Raw genomic sequence first — 19,659 nt, 5'->3', positions numbered from 1 at the left:
CATAATCTTTCCAGCAGGTCTGCAAAGATGTGCTCCCGCCAGGACAAAGACCAGTGCCACCGGCAAGAACGATCCCCATGCCACAGCAGTGAAGGGTGCCATGGGAGCAGCGGTGGATCCGGATGCCATGGGAGCAGCAGTGGATCTGGATGCCATGGGAGCAGAGGATCCGGATGCCATGGGAGCAGAGGATCCAGATGCCACGGGAGCAGCATGGGATCCTGCCATGGAAAGCCACAGGATTGCCAGCAGCAAATTTATCAAGTATCCTCAAAGATGAAGTGATCAGGACATTATCTGCATGTTATACACATGCATGTCCTTGATCTTGTGCTGAGTTCAGAAAGCTTTGCATGTCTCCTAGCAATCTTCAAAGAAAACGTCTCCTTTCGCTTTCCTGGCCAGTCCTGTACCACTGATGAACTTATCCGTGGGTGCTAAAATAAACTGTGTATGTTCACACTGCCGTGGTTTTCTCTGTATCAGTCTGTGACTATATATGAGCCATTACAATCCGAAGTTCATGAGAGTTTTGTGTTCATGATTTTTCTTTCTTTCTTTCCTATTTCATATCACAATACAAAACACCTTGTGCTTGTTTAATGGCCCTGAAGTTACCCTGCCCAGACACAAGCAATAGGGGCAGACACTGCCGCACTCTCCCCGATGGACTCCAAAGGAAAAGAGAGAGAATAAAGATTTTTAAACGCTGACATTTGAGGAGGCCATCTCAGGCCTCTGCAGTGCACACAGCTCTCCTCCACACCGTCTTCCCACAGAGCTGGAGACCCAAAAACCCCCACCAAGACCCCGCAGGCTGCAGTGCACAAGCCCCCAGGGCCAGCTACGGGCACAGCCATGGGGCAGAAAAAGTCCTATAGGCAAAGGCACCCGCGATGGGGCGGAAACCCCTTTTTGTGCCATCTGGCCCCAAGGCACCATCCTTGGGGCAGGTATCTCCACATGCTTGTGACAAACCCCCCAGCAAGCCTTTCTAGAAACCCTCTGCCCAGCACTGCAAGAGCCCTGGGTCGAGCTAGGGGCGTTGCAAGGCGCTACCATTACACAATGAACCGATAAATTTCTTCTCGGCTTGTAATTAAAATGAATTGTGTAACTTATTGGTCTGGTATTGCCATTCATGAAATGGATGTTGCCCTGATAAGATTATTCTCGAGTGTGTCACGATGATCAGAAATATCTGGCATTGCTGAAAAGGGTGCAGACAGGAGCTCACTCCCTGAACAGGCTCCCTGTTTTCCGTGTAGGAATCATTTGAAAAGGCTGGTTGTGTGAGTCCGGCATTTGCCTTAAACCCCCATTGCAAACCCCATTTTCAAGGCATGTTAAGGTGGACAGCCACAAAATCTAGAGGTGCTCAGGACTGCTGGCTGGGTGCTGCTCATCTTTAACAAACTCAGAACAATTAAAACGTGAGGAACTGAATACCGCGCGATGTTGAGAGCCAAAAATCACTTTGAGTCTTTTTTCACAGAGAGTATTTACCATATTTCTTCTGATGCCAGAACAAAACACAATTAAACAGAAGTGGTCAAACCTGGGTACAGTTTGCCCTGACACTGTTCTAGTTCATAATAGCAATTAAGCAATAGAAAAGAAGCATTTAGGTTGCATACCTGGTTCATTAACCCTGACTTGTGCGCCCACCTTTCCAAAAATCACAAGAGGTTGGAGAGGCACCTCAGCGCCTGGCAGCTTGTTTAGTTTTCCAGCCACTTCCCAAAGGATGCCGGGTCTCTCAAACAGCATTAGCAAAGGTGGGATGGGACTAAGCCTCCACCTCACTGTGGTCAGCATCTGGGAATAGCATGAAAACTTAATCAGAAAGAAAAATAAAAGGCGGGAGAGGTGGACCAAAAATACCAAATGCTCGAGCATCTCTGCGGGCAAGTGAAATATTTTTCAGCCAGTGTTTTCCAAGCACTTTTGCGCGGATGAAATCATAGCATTTCCCTATTTGAGCTAGTAATAGTGACTTTAGTCTTTTATTTGCTGCCTGTTTAATAACGGAAATGTCTTCCACAAGTAGTGGCAGAAAAGGGCAAAACAAGACCCGTGGTCCTAAGCAGTTCCTAGCCCACGCGGCAGAGGTACAGGAAAGGTACAGGGAGCATCTCAAATTATTGTTTGCAATTAGCTCTCACTGCAAACGTGGTACCTGGCCCGAAGGCTCGTGTGGGTCTGTGCATCCGTCCGAATAACACTTGGATTTGTTGGCCAATTACACACTAATTTGGGAGCAGGGAAAAGTGCTCCAAAAAGGATTTTCCTACAAGTTTGGAGAAAGTCCCTGGGGTCTGCCAGCTCCTCGCAACGCGGCAGCCACCCCGGGCCACCGTGCGTCACCGAAGGCAGCACCCATGGGAGCCCTTCCCCTCCACGTGGCAGCTCCAAAGCTGCTCACAACCTGGAAAAAACCACCAGCGCTGCCGCTCCGGCATTACTCACGGGCTGAAAGTTAACCACATAATTATGTACCTCGCTAATCCTGGATCACTACCTAGGGCAGGTCTTCCCGCTTCCAAAAATAAGAATCCCAACTGCTTTTGATCCTTCTCTCAATAGCAGAAAACTTTTGACTGACAAAGAAAGTTTTATAGGGGTTGTCTTTTCTTTCTCTTCACCACTCCACTGTATTTCAGCTGGTTTTAAGAGAAATGAGCCAACAGCGGTACCTGTCAAATTGCTGCTAAGGAAGAGTTGTCCACCATGCCAAAGGTGTTATTGGTACTTACAGGCACATCTCTGGGTTTAGGGGCATTTGCAGGACTAGAGCACCTCAAGACATTTTTAAAGGACGGTGTGATTTAAGTATATGACATCATTCCCCCTGCTAAGGGCAAAGCGATCCCCAGTTGTGATCAACACCAAAAACAAACTAGCAAAGCTGTGGAAACCGGGGCCACCCACACTACTCCCCCGTTGGAGCTAAGCACAGGCAGAGCTGGCAATTAAATATTTCTGCGGCACAGGAAAGACGACCGATAGCAAGAGGCGATACCCGGCGCGGATGAGGTGAGTCACGCAAGCAACCTGAAGAGTGGGGAGACAAAAAAAAAAAAAAGCCATTGATGAATTAAATGCACAGGCAGACCTCTGGGACAGGGAGGTGCTTCATTTCCAGGTGGGGTGCGCAGAAAGGGTATAAAACTGCTCCTGTCTCGGAAAGCCTCATTCCCTCCTCGTCCCTTCGCTGCACGAGCATCTTGGGTAAGAGTGGCGATGCTGCGGGGCTTTGGGGCTCAGCGCAGCACCCAAAACTCTCTGGGAGGTGGATGGGTTTGGAGTGGGCTGAGCCCTGTGCCTTGTACTGGGTTGGGGCTTGCTCTGTGGGTGCTCGTGAGCAGGGAAGTGGGGTGAGGAGGGAGCGCAGGGGATGCCAAAAGAGAGCCGAGAGATTTGGGCTTGGAGGGAGGCTCTGGGGTGTTGCTCTGCTTCCCTCCGGGAGCGAGATGGCTCCGCTTTGGAAAGCTGCCATGCTCAGCCTGCCCGGCTGCTCTGGATGCTCTCAGTGTCTTTGGCTATGGTTTTGGTGGGACAGTCCCGTGGATGGCGCAAGAAGCTGGTGCAAGGTTTAAAGACAATTGTGGGATCTGGCTAAGACTAGATAAATGTACATCCAGATTTCTCTTCCCTGGAAGAGCAGAAGCAGGAAAGAAAAGCCCCTGACAGCTCCTCTCTCCCCGCAGGTCACCCCGAAACACGACGATGTGCTCCCGCCAGGACAAGGACCAGTGCCACAAGCAGGAGCGCTACACCCGCCAGACTAGCGGCGGCTGCCACGGGAGTGGTGGTGGCTGTCACAGCAGTGGTGGTGGTGGCTGTCACAGCAGTGGCGGTGGTGGCTGTCACAGCTCCGGCGGTGGCGGCTGCCATAGCTCCAGTGGTGGTGGCTGTCACAGCTCCGGCGGCAGCGGTGGCTGCCACAGCTCCGGCGGTGGTGGCTGTCACAGCTCCGGCGGTGGTGGCTGCCACGGGAAGCCACAGGTCCAGTGCCAGCAGCAGCAGCAGCAGCAGGTCCACCAGCTGCCCTCACAGAAGCTGAAGTGATGGGGTGTCCTGCACGCCCTGGCTCCGGCAGCAAAGGCCACGCATGGACCAGCTCCCTCCGGCCTCCCCAAAGCTTTGCAAACCCCGGAGCTGCAGACCCTCTCCTCTGTCCCCCAGGACCATCGCTGCCTGGGGAAAGGGCATCACTTCTGCTTCCCCACTGCTTCCGCCTGATGCACCAGGCTGTGATTTGGCCCCATGAGGTGCCCATGAGACAATAAAGCATTACGTTCCCAAGACCCCTCTTGTGTTGCCCTTTCCTTAAACTCCTCGTCCTTATTTTCCATGCACACTATAGGGGCGCAGCTGGGTGTAGAGGAATATAGGGTCTATACAGTTACTAGCAGGTCACATATCTTAACCAGGGGAAGTCACCCCTGAGAAAGCACCCAGCCCTTCAGCACGCGTGCACAAGGAGACCATTTAGCATTGCATTTTAGGGAGAATGATATTGCTGCATAAAACAGTGCAGCTGAATTCAGCAAAGTCTTTACTTCCCATGTTTTCTGAAGCTTGTCGTGCATGTGCCGACGGCAGATGAACTCAGCAGATATCTGCCTCCGTGAACTGGACTAAGGGATGCAAAGAGTCAAGGGAAGAGCTGACAGACAGAGAAGCCAAATCCATCTCCCTGCACAGCCAGGACCTGGCAGAGGTGCTGCTGGAAAGGCAGGGAGGCAACCAGGGAAGGGGTTTTGCAGCTGGGAGCTGGGAGCAGCCTGGCCCAGATGTGTTACAGCCCTGATCAAAGGCTGAGTGGGGGGAGCCGGCGGGTGCAACCATGCCCCGCTGCCAACCCCACTCATTCCAAGAAAACCCTAGAAGTCATTACTAGTCATATGTTTTGAGGTTCCTTTCCTTTGCCTCTTAGTTTTTCGACTGTCTAAAGATTTTTTTTTCCCCTGTAACCACAATAAAAAAGGACAGAGGCTTCTTTGCTTCTGTTTTGATGTGGTTTCTGCTTTTAACTGAAAGCTGAACTTTCACATCTGAGAGACTGGGGACTGCAAGAAGAACACCAGCCGTTATGAAACTTGGTACAGGGTCAGTTACACTGAAAATACTCGTATGTCCTTTCTCATTGAATGAATGAGATCATCACCTGAAAAGTAAATCAACATTATACTCTCCTGTGCAGAACATCACCCCTAACCTGGGCAAGACACAGCTGCTACTAATATCCTCCGGAAAAGACAAAAACAGATTGCACAAGACTCATGCACAGAAATGCATTTGTCCTTGAGACTTTACTCACTGGTTATTATTTTGGGTGGTGGGAGGGATGCACATAGCAATAGCAAGAAGCCCCGTGGACATTGCGCTCAGCCCGCACAGGAACCAGCCCCTCCTGTGCATGCACGCACTTGCTCCAACAGCCACATGGATTTTGCCTGCAGCACACACAGTGGGTGTCTGCCCAGTTCCTCTGCTAATTATAATTGCAGCCACCGGTTTCTATATGAAGTTTTATGACATGAGTGGCAGTCAGCACGGTAAATGCCGGTTGCATTTCGCACTGGGTGAGCCATGGGTCTGCGAGGCCAGGGGAGAGCTTTGCAATCCTCCCCGTTGCTGACCCCTCGGATAAGACGGACAGCCATTGCCACCAGGTGGGAGGCTCGTGGTGGACAGTTCAAGCATCCGAAATTTCGGATGTGAGCAGCGTGAGCCGCTCATGCCCTGGGAACACCCGCAGCCCTGGGAGAGGTTTAATCCCGTTGACACCACGTGCCCCTCTGCTCAAGCTGGGCCACGTGCAGGACACAGGGACCCCGGGGCCAGCTCAACCCCCTGCCCATCGGCGTTTGCCTGAAGCCAGACAGGAGCCACCCAACAGCTTCCAGGAGAAGCAGGAAGGAGCTAATTTTCAGTGCCACTAGCGGTGCCGAGCATAACGAAATAGCACTAGTTGACGTGTGTCTTGGAAAAGGCTTTGGCTTTCAGCTCAAACAGTCCAAGCCCCGATGCTATCCCCTCCTCGCTCGAAGAGCTGCCAAAGCATTTCTCTTTGGCAACAAGGTGGATCTTTGTGTCTGTGTGGCTCCCAATGTTATCTTCTGTGTCTCAGACTTTTTCTTGCCTTTATCCTGTAAATGAGGAGCTGTGGCCTTTAGAGGTCAATGTACTTTGTGGGGTGATGAAGTGCTGGGCAGCTTTTCAACCAGGACAGGGCTGTGCAGACGGGCCATCTCCGGAGCTCCAGCTTTGCTCCAGAAGACGGAACGATGAAGCAGGCAGCATCAGACGGGTCTTTTAATTTCTCAGTCTTCGTTTCCTCATCTTTGTCATTAAGAGGGTGGAAATAGCTAGTCTTTGTTAACGAAGCGCTCAGGGACCTTGCTCAGACATATGTGAACACAGCAGGGCTTGCAAGGCTTTCAGCGGTCCCTAAGACCATCTTCTGGCTGCTCAGGTGCCTTTTGGGAGGAATTCACACCCTTTAGGTCAAGGAGGTGAGCTAGAAAACCCCTGCTGAAGACCTGAGACCCTTCTCTAGAGAAAGTCAGGAGGACTTTGTCCTCACCCCGCTAGCTGTCCCAATGGCCATGGCAGCTCTTTCGGACCGAGCATCTAAGAGAGAAGAGAGTGCAACCTTCCACTCCTTTTTACCTGGATTATTTCTGGCTTTATCTGGTGCCGGCTCAATAGCAGGGATTAGACTCCAAGAGCAGAGCCTCATGGTATGGGGCTATAATTATGCCTGGATTTAATTTAACAAAACAAACCCCAAACAGACGAGCCTTTGGAAACCCAGGCACCCACGGGTTTTCCTATTAAGGGCAGATGAGGCTGGCAATTAGATACTTATGTGGCACAGGAAACAGATAAAAAAGGAATGATACCCATCATGAATGAGTCAGGCAAGCGATGTAAACAGAGGGCGGTTTGATGGGGATTGGGTATTAAATTAATAGATCGCTATGACAGAGAGCTGTCTCATTTCCGGGAAAAGGGATCTGAGATCTCTATAAAACTGCTCCTGTCCTGGGGACCTTCATTCCCTCCTCTTGCTTTCTTCTCAAGCTCGGGTAAGTCTGGCAGCACGGATGGATTTTCCTTCTTTGGGGACATGTTTCCCAGCAAGGGATGCGGAGCAAGGGTTTCATGCAAACCCCGCTGCTGGGGTGTGAGATGCTCGCAGAGCGGTGGGATGCATGGAGGGAGGTGAGGACTTGTCTCGTGGCTGGGCCATGCTGTGCTGCTACACCCAGCTGATTAAATCCTCTGTCGGTGGATGCAGGGCACAGTTCCAGACCTGGCGGTCTCCCGGGATCCTGCACAGCAGTGCTGGGGGTGGGATTGCAAACGGGGCAGGCACAAGGGCCCCAGGATCGGGGCACTGGGGCAATCAGGGTGGTGGGACATGCAGCAGCCCCTAACAGCTCCTCTCTCCCCGCAGGTCACCCCGAAACACGACGATGTGCTCCCGCCAGGACAAGGACCAGTGCCACAAGCAGGAACGCTACACCCGCCAGACTAGCGGCGGCTGCCACGGGAGTGGTGGTGGCTGTCACAGCAGCGGTGGTGGTGGCTGTCACAGCAGCGGTGGTGGTGGCTGTCACAGCTCCGGCGGTGGCGGCTGCCATAGCTCCAGTGGTGGTGGCTGCCATAGCTCCGGCGGCAGCGGTGGCTGTCACAGCTCCGGCGGTGGTGGCTGTCACAGCTCCGGCGGTGGTGGCTGCCACGGGAAGCCACAGGTCCAGTGCCAGCAGCAGCAGCAGCAGCAGCAGGTCCACCAGCTGCCCTCACAGAAGCTGAAGTGATGGGGTGTCCCGCACACCCTGGCTCCGGCAGCAAAGGCCACGCATGGACCAGCTCCCTCCGGCCTCCCCAAAGCTTTGCAAACCCCGGAGCTGCAGACCCTCTCCTCTGTCCCCCAGGACCATCGCTGCCTGGGGAAAGGGCATCACTTCTGCTTCCCCACTGCTTCCGCCTGATGCACCAGGCTGTGATTTGGCCCCATGAGGTGCCCATGAGACAATAAAGCATTACGTTCCCAAGACCCCTCTTGTGTTGCCATTTCCTTAAACTCCTCGTCCTTATTTTCCATGCACGCTATAGGGGCGCAGCTGGATTAGCAAACATGCTCATGCCATTTGTGCAGAGCTGGTTTCTTTCTGAACCCTCGTGATGCTCCAATGACCAGCCACAGTCAGTGTGGATCATCCCCGGGTGCTCACCAGCTCTGGTCTCCTCCACCAGCGCGGACCGACGGGTCCCAGGTGATGGGGAAAGCACAAAAACATCTCCCCATCCCACAGCGTGTCCTGCCTGGGACCTACACCCAGGGTGCGGCACCGGTTCTGGGTGCCCTCAGGCTCCCCAGACCCCCAGGGCTTTGCATTCCTGCCCCGTCCCCTTGGGGCTTCCCCACCACAACAGGTTTTTTTACACAGCTTTGAGCAACTTCCCACCCTGGGAGGTTACTGGTGATCACCAGGTGGCTCACAAAAATCAGGCAGGCATTGTGTTGTACAGCTTTTATTGCTTTTTTATGGTATTATGACAATTTATGTAAGAAGGAGAAAAATAAGCCCCCCAAAAAATCCTTTTGGATATTTACAATGCAGAAACATCACAATTAATACGGCTGATGTATTAACCCATTCAGACAGGTAATGGCTGAAGGACCAGATCCTGCACTCATTAGCTCGAGAGGAATAAACTACTGCAGAAAACATTCATCTGTGTAGTAAAGTGATCATAAAGTGAATCCTTGTCAGAAACTACATGTCTTCCCCTGACTTTCCAAAAAACTTGCAGATGGGGATGTAAATATTACAGACCTGGTAACCACCTGCAATATTTTTTTCCAGTGAAACTCAGGGTTTCTACCATCCCCTCCTTGCTATTAAAACAGCCGTGTTTTATTGGTTTATATTTCGGGAGCAATGTTTTAACTGAGCATGGCTGAGGAAAGCCGTCCTGCTTCCTCGTCCTCTGGCACTCACTGTCAGTACTATTTCTTTGCACAGCTCTGTGCAGGTTAATTATGCAAAGACATGGGTAAAGGCTTTCCTAAAATAAAAAAATGAGGGCTGGACTTCCCTTTTTTTAATGGAAAAGAAAGCCAGCTTGCTGCCTCAGCTGCATTTATTAGACTGAAACATCCTCAGAAATATTGAGGTGCATTTCTGGTCCCCCCCCAAACCTGTGGGAATTTTGCCGTTGACTTCAAATGAGCTGGAGATGAACTCCTAACCGCAGACCTTTAATTTTCCCTGAAGAATTGCCACTCTTTATTCATTATTACTGTACAGCCTAAGTCAACTAATTGCATGGCTCATTCCAGCCCTATTGACTAGTGATTTTTCACTTTCTACCCATTAAAAACCAAAGGAGCTCATGGAGGAAGGGGTTGATACGTCAGCTCTTGCTCTGCCGCTGTGGCTATAAGAAGAAAACAGCAAATCTGCTCCCACCCACCCACCCCCAGCCTTCAAGCTGCATTTGCAAAGCACCCCAAAGAGACACCCTTGGAGCATCAGGACAAAACAAGAGACCTGGGGTTATTTTTGCCTCATGGAGGTAATACGTGGAGCGGAGCACGGTCTTCACATCTCCCCCGGCACCACTGGTGCAAGGGCCGGTGTTGCCTGCACCAGAGGAGCAAAGAGAGCCAGAAAGGGCAGGAGGTGTGATCATACCGTGCCCACACGTTGCTGGCGCCTCTGTCCTTCGCCTATGGGGCAGTTCAGGGATCTACAGGAGACGGAAGAAAACCCGTGGGGGAGTTCATTGGCGACCGCTCCAAAGCCCTGCCGAGGCCGGCATCCCTCCCTGCCAGCCCCCATTTCCCCACCACCCGCCCTGCAATACCTCTGCTTTGCACTAAGCTTGTGCCCGATTAGCAACAGGCAATTTTATTGGAGTTATCAGAGTTGATTAAATACTCTCTGGGTCCCCACAGAGCTGGAGCTCAGCTCCTGGCTCCATCCCATCATCCCCAATGGATTGTGCTTGCTGGGACAACCACAAGGGTTAAAGCAGACCTGGGGAGCCATGCACCATCTCAGGGTGACGCTGGCCCCGAGGAAGGATCCGTCCCTGCCTAACGAGGCAATGCAAATGCTGCCCGGGAGCTTCACCTGCTTGCAGCGCTCCCTGAGCTCTCCCTTACCTCTTCGTCTCCGTGCCCCAAGAGCAGCGGCAGCTGCCCTTCAGTACACACAGGGTTTGGCAGAGCCCCTCTCCTTCTTGTTCATGGGCTCAGTGTCCGAATCCGGCAGGCTGGTGATGTATCTGTACTTGCTGGTGGGTGACTTCTGAGAGGACAGAGGCCATCAGACCTTCCCAAAGGGGCAAGGTGGTGAAGTGAGGGCTGGGTCCCCTTATTGCAAGGGCAATGCAATGAAAAGGATAGTCGCAGCAGGCAGCAGAGGCTGCACAGAGTCCAACGGTAAGGTTTCATAGCGTGGTATTACACCTGGAGTTGCCCAGGGAGGAAATAGAGGCACGGCGGGACCAGGGACCCCTTCCACACCCTCGACCTCCCCTTCCCTGCAGGAAAATGGGACAGCAGGACTGGGAGGGGTGTGCAGGAGCTTTGCTGCCTTGCAATACAAACCCAAGGATATTGCCCGCGATGCTCAACCCCAGGAAAAATCAAAGATTGGAGAGATGCAATTCCAACCCTGCATGTGGGGTGGGTGTTGCAGGACCCCTCATTACCCCGACCACCCCTAAATATCACCCCAGCACCTTTCCCATCCGTCTTTGCACCCTCGAGCCCATACAGTTACCTTGACAGGAGCAAACTCCTGCTGGATCAGCTTCTTGAACTCACTTCTACTGAAAGGCTCAGTTTTCTTTCCCTTCCTGGCATTGCCCTGGTAACTCTCCATCATGTCAGTGATGGCTTTAATGAACTTAGACATGTCTCCAGTCCTGGAAAGGAGCAAAACTTGAGGAAACAGCAAGGTGGCAGGGGCAGCTCTGCCCACAGGAAAACCCCTGCGTTCCCTTCCAATAACTCAAAACTTAATTCAGTTCAATTCCAGCCTTTCTAAATTTCTTTGCCGGAGGTAAAAAGAAACATCCCTTTGCTGCGTGCTGAAAGCTGGGCTGCCCACCGCCCTGGCTACTCGCGGGACTTTTCACCTTAATTCACTTCATTTCTCCACTTTCCCACTCCCTGCTTAAATTAAAAGGACGAAGCTCCCTGTAGCCATCTCAGGCGCTTGTCGGGTTGAATGAATCAGCTCTTGCAGCTAAGGAAAGTGCCGTGTCTACACGCCCGCTGCGCTCGGGGCTGGGCGGAGGGAGTCCAGGCAGCTAACCCTGTGCTTGTGTCTTTAGTCCCTGCTGCCCCGAGCCCTGCTGGGAAGGACCGGTTGCAAAATGACCCTGAAAACATAAAAGCTCATTTCAAGTACAAAAAGAAACGGCGGAGACTCACCCTGCTCACCTGCATCAACCAGCCGACGGGCGCAGATCGGACTGGTGGGAGCAGCTCTGTGCAAGCTCCTTGCAGGCTGCCGGGGAGCGAGTGGGTGGAGGGTGAGGATTTCTTCCGGTCAGTCCTGTTCTCTGGCTGTCTCTCCGCATTGCTGCACTTCCCAGGGAGGCTCCCTCATTATCCTTCCCCGGGGAGGATGTTTACCAGCATACCTGGGAAAGATGTATGTAGGTCAGCATGCAGCTCTGCTCTCCGCGGGCGTTGCTCAAGGACCCGAGCGGGGAGCGTAGGGGTTTGCACAGGGGTTTGCACTGGGGACATCACCTTGGATCAAAAAGAAAAGCTAAGAAGAGGTTCTCTTCATATATGAAAGTTTGCATTTAGTGTCCCCCAAAAGGGTTTTTTTCCTTTACAACCAAGGTGGTTTGTGAGTTCGTGGGGCTTTGCAGTGCCGAAGCTCTAGAAAATGTCATAGACAAAAAAACTTCCTGCAGAAAAGGTGGTTTTAATCTTGTTTTTGAGGCTGTCCCACACATCTCGTGTGGGCTGCCACTGGGCCCAGGCTGCATTCACGTTTGTCCAGTTCGGACAACGGCAGCAGAGCTGTGGTTCTTCTGCAAGAAAGGAGTAAGAGCACTGAGCCGCTTTTCAAACAGGGCAGCCTGCTCCCAAGAGTGACGGCAGTGTGGGGACGCGGGGTGACGCCGGTCCGGGTGGCCATGGCCAACGGGGTGATGAGCTCCCTCCTGTGGGAGAGTCACTTACTACGCATCTTGATGGGACAGGGACAGCCACCGCCCGTGCCAGCAGCACGCCTTTGGTGCCAGGCTGCATTTCAGCCCTGACCGAGCAAACCGAGCCATGCATGGGGCCAGGCTGCATTTCAGCCCCAATGAAGCACATCAAGCTGTGCATGGGGCCAGGCTGCCCCAGGGCTCCCGGGGAAAGAACAAAAAGCACAGGAACTGCGGGGATGCTGCAGCGAGGCAGCCAGGGCAGGACGCCTGGCTCTCGGCCGATTCTCTGTGTGGTCTCAGAGAAGTCAATGACCCCAGGTTTGCTCACCTGGAAAGGGGGTGTAACAAGCCCTCCCTGCTATGAAGGGTGTGCCAGCTTTCATTAAAGGCTCAGGCACCATCCCAAGATTGCCAGATACGGTACGAAGCCAGATGAGATCATGCTCTGCATCAATCTTCCCAGGCGGCGTTTGCAGGGCCGGGTTCATAGTAACGTGTTTGGGAGAGGAGGGGTTGCTGGAGCCAACCTGTGCCGCCCACTTACCACTGCTGACACCGCCAGCGCGGCACAAGACATCTCTGCAATTAAGTGGGTTGTAAATGAGATGCAGACCATGGTCTAGAGCTAAATTTTACCCTGGCACAGTGAGGCGAGAGGCAGCAAGTCACTGCAGGCCCTTTGCAGCAAGGGCTGCCCGGCACACGGATGCTTCCGGTGGAAGCCGGATCAGCCCAGGGGCTGCTCTCGCAGCTTATGGTCCCCTGGAGCTGGAGCTTTTGGGAGAGCCCCAGCCCTGGGGGACTCGCTCCGGGGCTATATTGGGGATGGCCAGGCAACTGGGCACAGACAGCAGCCCAATTTACCCTGCCACCTTTTGGGGTATAGCTTTGCCACGTTGCTTAGCACAAACCCCACAGAGACACCAACATCCCCACGACGTTTCTCCCATGAGCCAGAGTGCCTGCTGCTCCCGCCATGCCCTTGATGGAGATGCAGGCAAAGGTGTGTTTTCTCAATGGCTGGAGTCATGCTGACGGCCAAGTGCTCGGGCTTTATGTTGGCAGGTCCCTGTGTCTGCATGAAAGATCTTGGAAGAGCATCAGTGCCATGGGAACATCACATGCCCAGGCATGGGAAGGACCCCAGGACCAGGGATGCTGGGGGGTGGCCAGGCATGGTGGTGCGGAAGCCACTGCACCAGGCAGGAAGCGCTTGCGGACGAGGATGGGAGGGCAACGCATGGCAATGGCACCTACAACCGCTGTACTCCTCCCTCCACCGCTGCCACCCCGATTAGAACACGTCCGCCTGGGGAATGAGGGGAATTAGGAGGAAAATTGCTCTGAATCACCCTGAGCCAGTCCCTTCTGCCGGCTACTCCCTCTGAGCCTGCTGCCACCACGGTGCCATCCCGTGGCAGCACGTCCCCATCCACAGTAGCGTCAAGCTGGCTTTGCTGGGCTCTGGGCGCGGGTTTGCCCACGACAGCAGGTCGGCTCCTGGCCACGGGCCTCACCGGCACCCCAGGACCAACCAGTTTTACCCCACTGTGGCTCATCCCTATCGGCGTCTCTAGACCGATAACGAATGCGACGCGCATGGTGCATCCAAGTCCCAAATTGCCACAGCGCTGGGCATTGCGCAACCCTTCCTCTGTCAGCCACCGGGCTGCTCACCCTGCGTGGAGGGGTCTGTGGGGGGTGAAGGGGGTCTGCAGCAGGTGAAGGAGGTCAACAGTGGGTGGAGGGGGTCCGTGGTGGGAAGGGGGACCAGGCAGGATGGGAATGCTGGGGCTGAGCTGGGTCCCAGCTGGGAGGCACAGCTCAGCCCCAGCTGGATCACATCCCCTCGTTACAGAGTCATTCATAAAACCCAGCCCTGGAGGTTTCAGCCTCTTTTCTCCAGCCTGGGAGCTTTGGGAGGGGGTCAGCAGTGTGAGGAGCTGGCAGGGCCACCCTGAGGCTATTTTGATGGGACAGGACAGGGTGGCACTTGGGGGAGACATAGTCCTTAGGCTGGGACCCTTGGCAGGGTACGGATGCAAGCTGATGACACTGCGCCTCACTGGGGCAAAGCTTAGGGAGAGGGATGTGGGCTACAACCCCCCAAACAGGGAAAGGAGGAGGATTTAGCATTTCCCTGTGTCCACTGTTTGCCTGCTGCTTTGAGCTGTACCCTGGAGGAACTGCAGTGCTTCTCCCTTCACCTGCTCCCTGTGGGACACAGGTAAGAAGAGCTGATGTGATAGTCTTGAGAAAGAAAGGAGCCCTTACCAGCAAAACTCTGTGGTGGCTTGAGCTGGGGAGGTGTGAGAGAGGAGTTTTGGGTGTTTCCAAATTGGTGCATGCCCTCATGACGCTAGCTTAGCCCAAAAATTCATTTTTTGTTTCTGACACGTAAATCAGAATAATCCTACTTATTGCGAACGGCACTGGTGGTGTACAAATAGGGGATGTGATGAAAAGGGGGTCACAGGATGGGGCTCTGTGCGCTGTGCCCCTGGGGTGCAATCCTGGGGAGCCAGGCAGGACCACGGCCTCCCCAGGTTGCTCTGGGGCTGGTGGCCACCCCAACAGCCTCAGTGGCACATGCCACCAGGTGGCAGCAGGAGCCTGGTCCTCAGCTTGCAGAGGCCAAATCCTGCCTTCTAACCTGGGGGTGAAGGCAGGTAGGGCTGGGGGCTGCCCCCCTCCTGCTTCGTGCTGCTGGAGAACTGCTCCTGGGGCAGCAGGGCTGGAGGAACCCGGGTGCCATCCCCATCCCCAAACGGGCAGCACAGCTGTGGGCAGCAGAGCACCTTGCCCATCAGCCTGAGCAAGCACGCCTCTGCAGCATGGGATACAGCGCCGTTGGGGTGTATCCAGCACCGTCTTGCTTGCGTTGCTTTGGTGTCTCCTCTGTTCTGGAGCTGTGAGCTGTGTTGGGGTGAAAGGGTGCATATGGATTTGGGGACCGCTCTGTTGTTATGGGAGGACCTGGTGATTGCATCTGCATGCTCGCAGCCCTGCATTGGTGTCCTGGTCCTGCTGCGCTCAGGGTGTGTGGTGGCTTGTTCTTCACCACCTCTGGTGTGATGGTCCAACAGCCCTGGTGGGTGACACAACAGGAGCCCTGCACCCCGGGTTTCAGGGGAACGTAAAGTCCCGCTGCGTTGGCAAATATCCTGTTGCATCAGCACCGAGAGCTTTGAGGCTTGTTCCTGCCTGGATCCTGGGGGAAGGTCCCAGGGTGGTTTGTGGGTGCCCCCAGCACCCAGATTTGCGTGCTTAGCCCCTGCACAGAGAGACCCCTCTGCTGCAGAGAACAGAAGGGCTGACTGCCCACCAGCAGGGTGTTGAGCTCCTGAAAAGTTGATCCTGCTGCAAATGGGACCTGAACCACCCTCGTCCTGAAAGCGCGGCATGTCCTTGCAGGCCAGCCCTGGGGACAGCTTAGTTCTTGGCAGTGATGTGCTTCTGCCCTGGCAGGGTGATGGCAATGAACCAGCTCCACTCTCTTCCTTGAGTGTGGGGCTCTTACCTGCTCCAGAGACCCTAAAGTGCTGTAGGATGGGGTGCATGACCCATTTTGGGGTGCAAGATTGAGTGTTGGGTGCAGGATCTGGCTCCAGAGGGGACCTGCCACTCTGTGCAGGCTCAGGCAGAGCTGAGCGAACTCTGGTCCCCGCAGCAGATTTTTACCTTGTAAGAAGGTGTTTGACACTTCAGATGTCAAAATTGACTCCAAAGGAAGCTGAAGCAACCTGGCCAGCAGCGGTGAGGCAAACTTGCGGCAGTCTTGTGCTAACCAGGGGGCTTGCTTCAGTGCTGCTGGTTTGGGGAAGCTTGGGGCAGGTTCCTTCAGAGCAGGGCGATTTCAGGGCTTTGACTCACCCTTAGGAAATCACAACTGTTCCTTTTTCCCCCTCTCTAAAAGACGTTTGCAAATCAGTAGCCGGGGTCTAAGCATGCATGGTGGGAGGCTGCTCAGCAGCATCGTAGGCATTTCCAGCCACCCACTCTGGAAAGCAGCTATTAATAATGGACACCTCCTTAGTGCAAACTCAGGAGTTGGGGTTGGTCTCAGTTCTTATCCACACAAAACCCAGCAGCTGGACCTCGCTGCTGGCTGTAGTGCTAAAACTAAACTCCCTTCCAGCCCCATGCCAGGGCCCTGTAGAGTAAAAATGCCCTAAAAAGGGTGCTCCTCCAGAAAAGAGTGCTCATCCATCCCCATCCTTCCAGCTCTTGCCTACCACCATAACTCAGTCTTAGGAGACAGGCAGAGTGGTTTTTCCTAGGTTTTGTCCGAGGGCTTTTTTTCTAGTTGGAAATGCAAAGACCCGTCAAACTATACTGCTTTCCCTGACTGATGGAGCACATTATAATGTAAGAAGTATTGTGAGCACGCGCTGCAATGAACCCTGCTCTCCCCAGCGTCCACCTCGCCCCTGAAAACCTGCAGCCTGTCTCCCAAGGTGGGTTTGCCTGGTTTAAAGCCATGCTGGGAGAGAGCAAGGTGCAGGACGTGCCTCAAGGAAAACCCACACAGACACACAGAAGAGCTTTGACAGTCTCAGGGCAAATCTTTATTTGGCAGCAAAACCATCAAACTTGAAGGAAGGAAGGAAAGGAGGGAGGTGGGCAGAGAGGGATGGAGGGGAGAAAGCCAGGGGCTGCAAGCACTGCATGGGTGCCTTTGGCTGGGGACCACAGCCCACCTCAGTGGTGGTGGTGCTGGTGTTTGTGTTGCTGCTGCTGGTCCTCGACATCGTGGAGGTGTTCATGGGTGGCAATGGTCACGCGGGTGACCAGCAGCATCATCTCGGAGAAGCTGATCTGCGCATCCTTGTTGACATCAAGGTCCTTCATGATTTCATCAATGGTGGTCTTGTTTCTCACGTGCTGCAAAGGAAGGGACAGAGTGAGGGCAAAGTCTCATCATTCACAGCTCAAGCCTTGCCGTGGCCTTGCTGGGACCCTCACAGGTGCCAGGTCCCCAATAGCCTGGTGCTATGAGTGGTTCCACCCTTGTGCCATCAGCACCCATTGCTTGGGTACAGCAATGGGGTACACCCACGGCGATCAAGCAATCGGAGAGCAACAGGCTGGCATCGCTGCAAGAACACTGTGCAACGTGGAGACCAATGAAGGCAACAGTGTTATGTCAGCCACAAACCTCTCCTTCAGCGTGTTGGATTAAAAACATTTTACCTTCTGCTTTAGCAAAGTGAGTTACAAAAAAAAGGGCTTTTTGGCTGGTATTTCTGACATCGTTGTTCCTAGATAGCAAAGAAACTCTTGGGCAATATGATCCTGATTTTTGCAGATAAGGTGATGAAGGTAAATATCTGGCTGCAGGTTCACCCAGACCCGTGTGGGTTCCCTTCATCTGTCTTTATGGAGCACGTCTGGAAAGTGGCAGTTGGACAGGGAGGGTCTGGGCAGGAGAGGAGGGTGGGAAGGGGGTGAATCCAGATCCTGGAGCTATTCAGGCAATGGGGTCCAGCCTGGCTCCCTCCCCATGTGGGCCATGAGAAACCCTGCTTTGACTCCACTCACCTTCAGGTAGTTCACAAGCTGCTTGTCAATCAGGAGCTTCAGCTCCTTCTTGGTCAGGGTGTCTATGTCCCCCTCCCGTCTCGAGTACTGGTGGAAGACATCAATAATGACATCCATGGCCTTCTCCAGCTCGGAGAGCTGTTCCTGGGTCTGGGTGGTCTGGAAGAGAAACGATTACACTTGAGGAATGTCAGGAGCTGCAATAGATGAAGCCTGATGTGAACCAGCGAGGCTCCACTGCAGCCACCTGCTTCATGCTAGATGAGGAGACATCCTGGTTTTGTTCAGCCATTCTCTTTTTGTGGATAAATTGAGCTGTTTGGGGTGAGTTTTCGCTTATCTACAAGCCAAAGGAGACTGAAGGGGATTGCAGCCTTCGCCTGCTTCTGCTCTGGGATGTGCAACTACAGATAATAGCCGAGAGCTGATTCCCTCCCCCCCCCCCTCCAAAATGTGCCTTCTGTAAGTCAGGCGCTGTTGGAGCAAGGGTCCCAAAATAGCTGGTGGCACTGCAAAAACCTCTGTAGAGATACAGAGTGTGAGATCCGATGTCCAGAAGCCCCTTCAGTGGTCGGGCTGTGCTGTGGGGAACCTCTTCCAGAAAGAGACATCTCTCCTTGTGGGTTGTGCTCAGATGAGCCTGAGTGGAGATGGTTATCCTCTGCCAGCAACGGATGGCAGCTCGCATGGTGGGGAGAGGCTCCCCGAAGGTCCTTGCACCTCCGATGGCCCAACTGGCACCTGGAAAAGAGCATGGAGACCTTAAATGCCCATGTCACCATTGGACTTGCCTTGCTCATCTTGACAAAGTAGCGAGATCCACTCGGGCTGGAGTGGGGCTGGTCCCAAGTGCAGCATCTCTTATAGCCTGGCCGTCCCCCTGTGCCACTCCACCGGTTGTGAAATGTCTCTGTTTCATCCAATTCCAGTCCATCTTCATGACATACTTGTGCATTGCTTAAGGCTCCGGGGTAGTTCCGTAAAAGGAGTCTCTGCGGCTTTTCCCGCAAGCTTGGTGTGTCACGTACTCTGGCTGGGTGGCCGGGAGGTGGCCAGGGCATGGCCATGTCACCACAGCTGGGTCCCCTCCAGCTGGCTATTGGGGCTGCAGTTCTCCATCAGCTCTTGCCAGAAGTCCATTCCCTTGGCTTCTTCAATATCTCCTGTTTTATTCTCCTCTAGAGGGGTGTCTTTTTGTGCCACGAGACAAAGGGGACCCACAGCATCATGCCTGCACTTCTCCAGTGAGCCAGCACTGCTTGGCCCTGTAGCATCCCCATCCTTGCAGACCTGGTGCAGGTGAGCCCCACATGGTCGTGTGCACCCAAAAGCACCCCACTGTCCCATTGCTTCACACAGCCCAGCGCTGACACCATGACCAGGATTGCCTGTGTGACACGGGGACAAGGGACAGAGCTGGTGCTGAGGGCAGTGCCCCAGCACTGGGGAACCATCCCCTGCCTGCAGCAAGCAGCTCTTTATGAAAGACAAATAATACGGGGCAGGTTCCCAACCTGGTGGGGCTCCAGGAACTCCATTTAATCTCCTCGGATTAGCAACAGCCTGTGCCAAGGGTGGTTTCTCCCCACCCAAGGTATGCTCTGAGCTGTGGAGACCAGGCGTGGCCGAAAGGTGTATTTTTGCTTTTTAGGACTGTGTCCTGACTTTGTGGCATCATTTTGTTGTTTCTCAGTGTTGCAGAGACCCAGTGCAGGCACTTTGGCTCAGAGCAGCTAAGATCAGGAGCAAAACGAGATTTTCCAGTGCTTCTTCATTAAAATGCTCTGCCTGCTGATTCAGCTGACTTGTTTGGGGGTTTGTTTAACCTGCCGAACGTGATGCTAATCTCGGACACAAAGGGGAGGCCAAAACGGGGCCATGGACAGGCCTGGGGCAAGCTCCAGGAGCTCC

General features: G+C 53.8%; 3 protein-coding genes across 3 annotated transcripts; 2 read left to right on the top strand and 1 right to left on the bottom strand.

Moving 5' to 3' along the window:
* The first annotated feature begins 3,729 nt into the window (after positions 1-3,729).
* On the top strand, positions 3,730-4,071 carry LOC132320163 (keratin-associated protein 5-4-like). The gene has a single exon (XM_059832420.1). It carries the CDS (start codon positions 3,730-3,732, stop codon positions 4,069-4,071), a length of 342 nt encoding a protein of 113 aa, XP_059688403.1.
* A 3,419-nt stretch (positions 4,072-7,490) lies between these two features.
* On the top strand, positions 7,491-7,835 carry LOC132320164 (keratin-associated protein 5-4-like). Its single transcript, XM_059832421.1, has one exon. It carries the CDS (start codon positions 7,491-7,493, stop codon positions 7,833-7,835), a length of 345 nt encoding a protein of 114 aa, XP_059688404.1.
* Positions 7,836-16,843: 9,008 nt separating this feature from the next.
* Positions 16,844-18,552, bottom strand: LOC104260710 (protein MRP-126). The gene is made up of 3 exons (XM_059832387.1): positions 18,540-18,552; positions 17,749-17,907; positions 16,844-17,091 (listed from the first exon to the last, which is right to left on the bottom strand). The coding sequence occupies exons 1-3, from the start codon at positions 18,546-18,548 to the stop codon at positions 16,909-16,911; spliced, it is 351 nt and encodes a 116-aa protein (XP_059688370.1). The 5' UTR covers positions 18,549-18,552; the 3' UTR covers positions 16,844-16,908.
* Between the last annotated feature and the right edge of the window lie 1,107 nt (positions 18,553-19,659).

The sequence above is a fragment of the Gavia stellata genome, chromosome 33 (assembly GCF_030936135.1).
Source record: "Gavia stellata isolate bGavSte3 chromosome 33, bGavSte3.hap2, whole genome shotgun sequence".
Lineage (NCBI taxonomy): Eukaryota > Metazoa > Chordata > Aves > Gaviiformes > Gaviidae > Gavia > Gavia stellata.
Note: the sequence above shows the minus strand (reverse complement) of the source record. Positions and strands in the feature narration are given on the sequence as shown.

What these genes read in the sequence shown, in the direction of transcription:
- LOC132320163 (XM_059832420.1), top strand. Translation starts at nt 3,730, where the DNA reads ATGTGCTCCCGCCAGGACAAGGACCAGTGCCACAAGCAGGAGCGCTAC.
- LOC104260710 (XM_059832387.1), bottom strand. An exon ending in AGCTTGTGAACTACCTGAAG is followed by an intron (nt 17,092 to 17,748) that starts GTGAGTGGAGTC and finishes CTTCCTTTGCAG; the next exon opens with CACGTGAGAAACAAGACCAC.
- LOC132320164 (XM_059832421.1), top strand. Translation starts at nt 7,491, where the DNA reads ATGTGCTCCCGCCAGGACAAGGACCAGTGCCACAAGCAGGAACGCTAC.